The sequence below is a fragment of the Diceros bicornis genome, chromosome 5 (assembly GCF_020826845.1).
Source record: "Diceros bicornis minor isolate mBicDic1 chromosome 5, mDicBic1.mat.cur, whole genome shotgun sequence".
Classification (NCBI taxonomy): Eukaryota; Metazoa; Chordata; class Mammalia; order Perissodactyla; family Rhinocerotidae; genus Diceros; species Diceros bicornis.
This window is the reverse complement of record NC_080744.1, coordinates 83,151-94,001: the sequence shown is the minus strand read 5'-3', so window position 1 is coordinate 94,001 and position 10,851 is coordinate 83,151. Positions and strand designations below refer to the sequence as shown.

Here is a 10,851-nt window from a genome sequence, read left to right as displayed (position 1 = left end):
AATTAACTCAATTCAGAGCATTAACAATGCAATTGTCCTGGCACCAGCACTTGATGGAATACTACAAAGCAAGTAAAATGCTGTTCTGGTAGATGATTGGACAGGCATATGTGGCCTGAGGCGTCAGCATGTGAACAACGTAATTAGGAGCACAGGACGGTCAGAGCCAGGACAGCGTGGGAGAGAAGTTCCTGGGGGAGCTGTCAGTCCTACCAGGTGAAGGGACAGGGGTCACTGTGGGTGACCTCTAATGTCTCTGTTGTACTGTTTTCACGGTGGTTACAATACTCATATAATGCAAAGTTGTAAGGAGAATGTCACAAACAGAATGTTCCTCTCTTTCCATCTGCTCTCCTCTCCTCACTGCAAAGGGTCTGATCTCTTTCCTTTGCCTCATTCCCACCAGCGTCCCCCTGGCCAGGACCCCGTCATCCTCTCACTGTGGTTCCACCCACCTCATAAATGTCCCCAGCGACTCCCGGAGCTGGCCATGGTCCTCTGACCACTCAGACGGTCCTACACTGTGGACCAACTGCTCTTCCAAACACTTTCTACATTTGCCTTTAGAAGCACCATCTCCCTTCCCCACCCCTCCCTCTCTCGGCAAATAACAGAACAACATGAGTAACTACATCTGCTGGGGGTGTGCTGAGAGCCAGATGGCCCTTCTTTCACACATTCTCTTCTTTGAAGCTCACAACCTTCCCATGAACGGGTGATGTTGCTACTTCCTTTCTAGAGGAGAAGCACAGAAAGACCAAGTGACTTTCTAGGGCAACACAGAAGTGGAGACAGAAGCAGCTGACTAACCCACGAGGACACTGAACACCATCAGGAATCAAGAGATGACACATGGAGACGATGAGACATCGTGTGAAATGTCGGTGTTTACAGGGACACGAGAGCCGTGGTGCATTGTGTTGGGAGGGAAGACGATGCAGCCATCCCTAGGAGCAATCGACACCTGTGAGGCATGGCCACAAGCCACGGCCAGACACTCCTGCTGCTGGGAATAAACCTGAAGACAGGATCAGGTGAGGGTCATGAGAGAGGGAGTTCAGGGCTGCCCGTCCTGGGTCGTTTGTAGCATCAGGGAGTCGGCAGCCCTTTGGGCGCCTTTCACTAGAGAGGAGAACTGACATGAGGCGGGGGCATCAACAGTGTGCAGTGTCGTGGCTGGAGCCATATCCTGGGTGTGGACACAGCAACACGAGTGCCTCTTAGTGAAAACACAGAAGTAAGGTGGTAACTACAGCACTATCACTTACACAGATACAGATATACTAAAAACACATGCACGTAAAGCAGTAATGCCCTGTTTTGAGGACATGCATGTGGGAAAGATACGCACTAAAGAATTAGAACAAGGGCTGGAGCAGGAATCATCTCTCCCTTTACCGCGACGTGAGGCTCCAAGCCCTTGCTTGAAGCACAATTTGAAAACTTCCCCTGATTTTGTCCATCGATTGGGCCCACTCACCCCGGCTCTGCCTGAGATGGCACAACACACAATGCTGTGCACTCCTGGGGCTGCCCCATGTGGCCAAGACACCCTCCCGGGTGACAGCCTCCCAGGTGAGCAGGGCTGGGTGCCTGCATGGGAGCTGCCGCATCGATTATGTGGGGCTGGGCCAGGCGTTTCGTTTGTTGTTCTCATTACTCATTGGTGAAAACGAAGTGATCGACAGAGTTTCTGAAGACCCCTGGCGATAAGCAACACCCGTGGTGCTGGACGCCTGATGCCTTCTGTTCCTGTCTCAAGACCTTTGTTTGTGATGAACAGGTATGCTGCTCTCTCAAGATTCGGATCACTAGATTGAGAATTTTGTATTACAGAAGAATGTTGCTGTCAGTTGTGCTTACAATAAAATATATGAAAAATTGATAAAGTGTGTTAATATACTAATAACTATTAATATTTTCTAGAACATTGGGTTCCCATATTTAGATAGGTCCCACCAATGACCACACACAAAAATGCAAATATTGGCTAAAATAATATTTAAAAATAACTTGTTTACCTGTATCTTTAAAAAACACTTTCTAGACAATAGTTATTAACTTAGATTATCTCAAAATAAATTAAATTGCTTACAAATATCGAGAGGGCAAGATATGATTGTTTATCAAATAAACTATAATATGATGATAATTCTTCTCCAAACCTAAGTTTGAGAACTTCTGGATGAGTTTTCCCTTTTGCAGAGGACACTGTTCACATGGAATTTGGGAGACAATGGCCAATGCTTAGATAGTTGCATGGACAGGACTCCTCTCATCATGTCCCCTCAAGTGAGGGTTCTGTGCACGCGCTGCCCTGCTCCTAAGAGAATGACGCTTATGTGGAAGTTCGCGCTATTGTTTATGCAAAAATACACATTTGTTGACAAGTGGTGGAATCCCTTTTGCATCTAAAGAAAATGTTCATCAGTCAGGATTCAACCAAATACATTTCAGAATCTTTCAAATCAAATATCTACTCTTCAACAAATGTGTTTCTAAAGCCGTACTAGGGTTTTTACCAAGAAAATAAACATGTCTTGATTCAGCAACCCTAGAAAACAAAAATAACTACAGCCCTACATTTCACTCTGAATTCAAAACAAGTCCTTCAGTGCAGGAAACAGGTGGATGGGGATAACTTTCCTTTTCCCGGAGCAGAAGTTGGGGCTCGGCCAGGAGCTGCTGTCCCCTCTGTGCCGGCCGGCCGGGAATGAAGAACAAGCAGGAGCCCAGCAGCCCCTGCCCCAGAGGGGCTTCCCACCTGTTCCACCCAGCTTCCTTCCGGCTGCATTTCTTGGAGATGGTTAGAAATTTGGAGTCTTTCTTCTTCTCTTTTGTTTAAATCTTCAGTCCAAAGTTAACAGATACCTACCTGAGCATGAGTGTATGCGTCAGGGAGACTGCAGTCTCCTCGGTCCAGCAAAGGCTTCCCTGAAAATCAGGCTCCCTCCACCAGGTGACGGCGCCCCACGTGGCCTCTGGGCAGACAGTCTGGGGTCTAAGCCCTGCTGATTCCATGATGTCCTGTCTTCATTTTTGTTTCTTTCTCTTTATTTGATTATTCCAGCCCAGTTCATGCTGGCTTTCTTCCTTTTGGTGTTACCGAACCAGGTTCATTTTTGCCCATCACCCAAAAGCCAAGACAACGAGATTGCAGCAGAGAGAGGGTTTAATCACAAGGCAGCCAAGTGAGGAAATGGGATAATGACTGTCAAATTCACCTCCTGCAAAATGGGGACTCAGGGATATTTACAGGGTAGAGGGCAAGGTGGTCTGAAATGTGGAGACAGACGATTGGAGGTGAGGAGAGGTGAGGTAATTGATGATCTGTGCAAGTGTAGTCAAGCTTCGTGCCTCTTCATAGGACACATGTTCACAAAATGGCAGCATTAGCATGACCTACGGGTGGAGTTGTTAGCCTCCTGATGTCAAAAGGTCGCTTATCACATATCTGCATGGGCTCAGTTGATGGGTTGGTGGTCTCAATTGGCCTGAAGTGGACAATTTTCTAATTCCTGAAAAAAAGTTCAAACACCCATTACCATGGTGACCCAGGATCCAGGGAGATGTTATCTATAGGAACCTAGTGGGAGTTAGATAGCATATTGCCTAAACAGCATAGTTAACAATGGGTGGGAGAACAACTACAATCAGTAATTGCAAAAAGGAAAAAAAACTTTAGTTCCTAGCTACTTAATCATCAATGGCTAACTCTTTGCCCATTTCAACCCCCCCTATTCTTTGGTCATACCTCATTCTTGAGGGATTCGGAACAATGACCGATATAGTTACTTTCTGCTGAATTGGGGCGTAGATCAGGGTTAGAGGAATGAAACTGTTTAGCACTCATTTGGAGATATTCTCTTATTCCTGACTTCAGGTTGACATTTTGCATTATTAGAATTTTTGTACTTTGCCCAACAGTTTTGGAACAACATCTAAAGGCACATTTTATAATCAAGTATCCGACCCGAAGGATAAGAAGTATAGACAACCCAAATTTTAACAGTCCCTGAAAAATAGACCTACTCTCCTGGGGAATCCAAGAAAACAGTTCTGAAAACCAGTCTGGGCCCAGTACATCTGGGGATACCTGCTGTACCCAGGTAGCTTGTCTGATTTTTTCTATATCAGTGTCAACCTCTGTTGAGGTGTTGATGTACATGCAACATGATGAGTTAGCTATAGCACAAACTCCCCTTTGTTCTGCTAGGATATAGTCTAAAGCTACCTGATCGTCCAGGACAACCCTTGCCAATGAATCCAATGCTCTCTGTTGGGCTGCTATTGCCTGTGCTGTTTCATTGGTGAGTATCCCCAAGGTGAGAGAGAGATTCCTTATCATATGCTCATTAGCTGCAACACGTCACCAAGGCAACAAAGTTCATCCAAAGAAATATCCAGCACCACCCTCTTGAAAGTCGGGCAAGTAACAGATATCATCACCTGGCATGGACCTCTTAGTTCTAGAAAAAAGTTTAAAAGAACTGGTCCAAAGCTGGGCCTCTCCTGAGCTATATATAGGTATAGGTGTATTTAGGTGCCCAAAGGACAGTACCCTGTATGAGCCAAGTGGCCAGGCAATTGTAAGCCCAGCGCTGATATCAAACCCACAAACAAAAATATAGCTGGGAGGGGCACATACTGTCTGGATTCCCAGTGTGAGCATTTGAACCTTTGTGTTACTTAGCCATAAGGCTGTTACTTCTTTAGAGCACTCCGGGAAACTTTCCTTTGAAATTCTGGAAAGATTTGAAAGGAATTCATTCATGACATTTGAAGGATTTTTTATCTGTGTAGAATCAGCTGTCACCGTGGATATGTACATGCAGGGTAGGGGAGTGAGGATACAGCACCCTCACTCCATAACTCATGCTTGTTGGATACGTACCTGCGGGGCAGGGGAGTTATAACTCATGTTTGTTGCATACGTACATGCGGGGCAGGGGAGTTATAACTCACGCTTGTTGGATATGTACATGCGGGGCAGGGGAGTTATAACTCATGTTTGTTGGATATGTACATGCAGGGTAGGGGAGGATGCAGCAGCCTCACTCTATTACTTATGTTCACTGCTGGGCCTGAATAACTGCAGTTGACGTGTGGTGTGCCAGTAAAGTTTGTCACAGGAATTACTAAAGGGTCCTGATGTTCATATACTGAACAAACGTTCTGATGACATACCCAACATTCGGTGAGGTTCCCAGCTTTTCCCAACGATTAGGAGATTCTCACAAGTGAATTATCCTTCCAACAATAAACAAGGATGACATAATTGATCAGGGAAAAGATGAAGCCACATCTTTATAAGACCATGATTGTTAGAGGAGTAGTATTAAAAGGTTAGCAATAGGCTGTGGAGTTACTTATCTGGCACTTGCAAAGAAAATGGTTCAACCCTCGCAGCATGCTGGTGAATGCACAGCTGGTCTGTAAGAAATAGAAGAGTATCACAAAGAGAGCAACAATCAAAACAAGTGTGGCTAGGATGTAAGAACCCCGGTCAGCTGTGGACATCACTCTCGTGACTTCTTCCTCTTCCCGAAAAGTAACTTAGGTCAGTTAGAGGTTCACAAGAACAGGAGGCAGGTAGTAAGGAGAAATTGCTGTCTGAAGTATGGATCCAGCCAAGGTCAGAATGATCTCGGCCGCGAGGTTTTTCCAGGGTGTGATTCCCGCTTCCCGTGGTGTTCTGGTAGATGGGACGTGGTGGGTCTGATGATTCTCAAGGGACCGGCTTGACTCGAGTGTGGTGCATCTGCTGCTTAGTTCTTTCAGCTTTATTGAGGAGTGGGTTACCAGCAGCACTTCACAGGGCCCAGTCCAGCGTGGCTGGAGTTGGTCCTCTGGATGCTGGTTTCTCTAGGACTTTAATAAGACCCAGTCTCCAGGACACAGGTGATGTAGGGGAACATCTGTGGGATACATTAACCTGCTAGAGGCAAACTTGTATATAGCAGTTAGAGTAGCTCCCAAAGACTGTACATACCTGACAGTGCCTAGTTCTTTAATCGGAGTTCCCTCTGGATCCCCTAAGCCATATTTAACATATAAGAAGGGTCTTCCATATAACATTTCATAGGGGCTCAATTGGAGCTTGCTTCTAGGGGCTACCCTCACCCATAGCAGGGCAACCGGCAAGGCCTTGTCCCAAGTTAAATTAGCCTCTTGGCAAATTTTAGCTAAAGTCTTTTTAAGGGTGTGATTCAGCTTTTCTGTTTTGCCGGTAGACTGCGGCCACCAAGAATCATGTGGTTTCCATTGAATATTCAGGGCACCAGATACCTCCTGGGTAATCCTTGCTATGAAAGCACCTCCATTGTATCTCTGAATAGACATAGGTAATCCAAATCTAGGAATCATTTCTTTTAATAAGGCTTTAACCGCTTCAGAGGCCTTTTCAGACCGGCAGGGAAAGGTCTCTACCCGCCTGTAAACGTGTCCACCAACACCAGTAAATACCTGAAATTCCCAGCAGCTCTTGGCATCATCGTGAAGTCAACCTGCCAGTCTTCCCCAGCTCCAGGGCCTCTGGATTGGACCCCTTTTAATATTGGCGGGGGCCCCATCTTCAGGTTACTTTTGGCACATATCGTACATTTTTGAACCACCTTTTGAATGGTCCTTTGCATATTTGGTCCTATAATGAATTTCTGAATCCATTAGAGGGTGGCATCCCTCCCACAGTGGGTGCTCTGATGTATATGACTTAGTACATCTTCCATAAGATGTTCAGGCACAAGGATTATTCCTTGCCTATTATAAATCCACCCTTCTTTGGGGTACTTGTTGCCCACATCCTGAGACTAGGCAGGGCCCCAGTTAAATCCCCATTCATTGGCCCTTTCTAGGTCTTCAGGAGAGTATTCTGGGTGACATTTTGTTAAATACACTTTAGGAATCAGGGCCATTATCGGGGACCTACGTGCTTTTGTTCTGGCTGCTAGTTTCGCAGCCTGATCTGCCCGATTGTTCCCTTGGGCAGTTAGACAGTCTGATTCCTAGTGTCCTGGGCAGTGGACAATGGCCACTGCTTTTGATTCCAGGACAGCTTCTAGTAAGTCTAAAATTTCCCTAGCATATTTAATCTCCTTTTTCCCTGCTCCATGGACATGGACCACTGAAAAAGCATTCTTGGAATCGGTAAAAACGGTCGCTCTCCTGTCCTTACGTAGACGGAGGCTCTCGTCAGAGCTACAAGTTCTGCTTTTTGCACCAAGGTACCTGGTGGCAGGGCTTCTGCTACCAGAGTCTTTTGATGGGTTACCACTGCATATCCAGCTTGGTGTTGTCCTTATTCCATGAAGCTGCTCCCATCTGTGAACATCTCGAGGTCTGGGTTTTCCAACGGCAGGTCTGTCAGATCAGGACGGCTGGAAGAAACCTGTTCAATGATCTGAATACAACCATGTACAGGTTCCTCAGTCCTCGTGGGAAGTAGAGTGGTTGGATTTAAGGTTGAGACTGCTTTCAGAGTGATGCTAGGATTGTCGAGCAGTACAGCTGGATACTTGCCCAGCCTCCCAGAGGTGAGCCAGTACCCTCCCTTTTGTTCCAGGAGGAACAAAAGAGGAAGTACTAAGTGAGGAGTGTGCACAGTGGTGGGCTGACCCAAAGTAAGCTTTTCTGCCTCCTGGAACAAGTCTCAGGTGGCTGCTACCACTTTCAGGCAGACGGGCCATCCTTTAGTCACCATATCCAACTGCTTCAAGAAATAGGCAACAGGCCTTCTCATGTTACCCAAATTCTGGGTTAGTACCCCGAGGCTAACTCTTTGCCCCTCATGAACAAAGAGGTCAAATGGCTTTCTAATGTCTGGGAGGCCTGGAAGGTGCGGTGAGCAGCTTCTCTTTCATGGTTTGGAAGACTCTGTGGCATTCTCCAGTCCAATTAAGGGGTTCTTGTCTCCTCCCTTGAGAGCCTCATAGAGGGGCTTGGCTGTCAGTCCAAAGTTAGGGATCCATATGTGGCAGAAGCCTGCCATGCCCAGGAATCCTCGCAGTTGTCTCCTAGTAGAGGGCACTGCAAACTCTCGTCAGTGCTTCTCTCTTGTCAGGGAGTAGGCTTCTCTGACCCCGTGACAGTTCAAAATCCAGATATTTAACAGATGGCTGTGAGATCTGGGCCTTTTTCTTGGAGACTTTGTAGCCTCGCTCGGCTAAGAAATTTAGAGTAGAATCGTATTCTGGTCTGAGGCCTCTTTCGTCTTACTAGTGACCAGGATGTCATCCACGTATTGGAGAAGGGCTCCTTCTTTTAATTGGAGATCTCTCAGATCTTGGCTAAGATTTCTCCAAAGATAGTGGGAGCGTTCTTAAAGCCCTGAGGGAGGACCGTCCAACAGTATTGTTGTTTGGCTCTAGTCTCGGGACCCACGATTTCAAAAGCAAATAGCTCCTGAGAGTCAGGACTCAAGGGTATGCAAAAAAATGTATCCTTGAGGTCCAGAACTATAAGCCAACTGAAATCTCCAGACAAGGTGGTAAGCAAGGTATCAGAGTTGGGCACCACCTGATGGATATCTTCCGAGATCTGGTTAATTGCCCTTAAGTCTTGCACAAAGCGATAATCCTGTGTACCAGGCTTTTGTACTGGTAAAGTTGGGGTGTTATATGGGGACTGGCAAGGGCGGATAAGGTCGTCTTTGAGAAAGGCAGACGATAGAGGTTGAACACCTCGCCTGGCATGTTCCTTTAGTGGGTACTGCCTCAAATGAGGAATATTTGACTCGGGATGAATTTTAATGCATATAGGCACTGCTGTCTTGGCCCGTCCTGGCCTCCCATCCATCCACACGTCCAGTTTTACCTCCTGTGAGATTTCTCCTGGAATCTCTATTGGAGGCTCCTCGGTTTGCTGTAACAGCGCTGCTTGGAGGGCACAAGCCCATTCAGGTGGTACCTTAATGTCCCTCCATCCAGGTGCAAAGGTCACTCTGGTGTTTAACTTGGTCAGCAAATCTTGTCCCAGCAATGGAACAGGACACTCAAGCATGTACAAGAAACTATGTTTTCAGTATGTTTTTACCATTTAGCAGTCTAGGGATTGGAGAAATGACTCAAGGACACTAGCATTGTCTTTTCAGAGAGTTTAGAAAGCAGAACATTCAAAAGTGAGTAAGTAGCCCCTGTATCAATGAGAAAGTCCAAAAGTCTGTTTCCCACCGTCATAGTCACCCGGGGCTCTCCGTGGGAAATCCTGACAAAGTCAGTGAGGTCAGAAGGAGCCCCTGGGCCCCGTCATTCTTGGTCACTATCAGTGACCTGAGGCATTTGGCTCACTGCCTGTGGCCTATCCTCTTCAAGAGTTTCATTTCCGCTGGGGCATTACTTTTTCCAATGGCCCTCCTTCTTACTGTAGGCACATTGGTGGGATCCCACAGCAGGGTGTCCCTTGCAAATTGAAGTCAGGGGCCCAGGAATATGATTTGGACATAAAAAGGGATGAAGCATTGATAGATACTACAACATGGACAAGGCTTAGAAACATTATGCTAAGTGAGAGAAACCAGTCACCAAAAACCACATATTGTATGATTTTATTGTATGAAATGTCCAGAAGAGGCAAATCCATAAAGGTAGGGGCTGAGGGGAGAGTGGAGATGTGGGGTGATTGCTGGTGGATATGGGGTTACTTTGGGGGATGATGAAAATGTCCTAAAATTGACTGTGGTGGTGGTCACACAACTCTGAATATACTAAAAACCATTAAACCACACACCTTAACCAGGTGAACTCTATGCTATATGCATTATATCTCCAGTTGTTAAAAAATAAGCAAATATATGTAATATATTCCCCAGGATTTTCACCTGGCTGGCTCTTCTCATCATTCGGGTCTCTTCTCAGCGATGCCCCCCTGCCCACCTGCCCCCTGCCCACCTGTGCCCTGCCCACCTGTCTCCTGCCCGCCTGCCCGCGTCTGCCTGCCCCCTGCCCGAGTCTGCCTGCCCCTGCCCGACTGCTCCCTGACCGCCTGCTGCCCACCCGCCTGCCCCCTGCCCGCCTGTCCTCTGCCCCCTGCCTGCAGGCCCCCCGCCCGCCTGCCCCCTGCCTGCAGGCCCCCTGACCTCCTATCCTCTGCCCCCCATGTGTCTGCCCCCTGTGCGCCTGCCCCTTGCCCGCCTGTCCTCTGCCCCTTGTCTGCCTGCCTCTGCCTGCCGGCCCCCTGCCCACCTGTCCCCTGCCTGCCGGCCCCCTGCCCACCTGTGCCCTGCCTGCCGGCCCCCTGCCCACCTGTCCCCTGCCTGCCGGCCCCCTGCCCGCCTGTCCTCTGCCCGCTGCCCACCTATCTTCTGCCCCCGTCTGCCTGTTCCCCGCCTGCCTGCCCCCCACCCACCTATCCTCTGCCCCCTGTCTGTCTGCCCCCTGCCTCTTTGCCCCCCTGCCCGCCTGTCCCCTGCCTGCCTGTCCACTGCCCGCCTGCCCCCCACCCCCCTGCCCCCTGCCAGGCTCCACTCCGTCACTCTCTAGCTGTTGTCTTCAGAGCACTCATCTCTCTCTGAAAGCACCTTATTTGTTGGTTTGCTGAGGATCTGTCTTCCTCATTGAGGGCAGGGGATTCTGTCTGCTTTATTCACTGATGCAGCCTCAAGGCTTGGGACTATGCCTGGCACATGGTAGTCACTCAAAAAATAATTGATGGATGAATGAATGAATGAATCTGCTTACTTGATGAATAATGTTGCTGGCTTTTTACTCGAGTAATTGGTCCTCCTCCTCTGCCGCCAAGTCCGCCAGCCTCCCTCCTCCACTAGTCTCCTCTCGGCCTCCTTGACAACACCCTCCTTTGCGGCTACTGCAGAAGCAGGGGCCCAGGCCGTGGAAGGTCCTGGAATCCCAGTGTGGG

The 10,851-nt window shown here is 48.1% G+C and overlaps 1 protein-coding gene across 1 annotated transcript; it reads left to right on the top strand.

The window, feature by feature from the left end:
• Nucleotides 1-973: 973 nt before the first annotated feature.
• Nucleotides 974-10,475, top strand: LOC131405251 (uncharacterized). The gene is made up of 2 exons (XM_058540343.1): nucleotides 974-1,034; nucleotides 10,033-10,475. The coding sequence occupies exons 1-2, from the start codon at nucleotides 974-976 to the stop codon at nucleotides 10,473-10,475; spliced, it is 504 nt and encodes a 167-aa protein (XP_058396326.1).
• The last annotated feature ends 376 nt before the right edge of the window (nucleotides 10,476-10,851 follow it).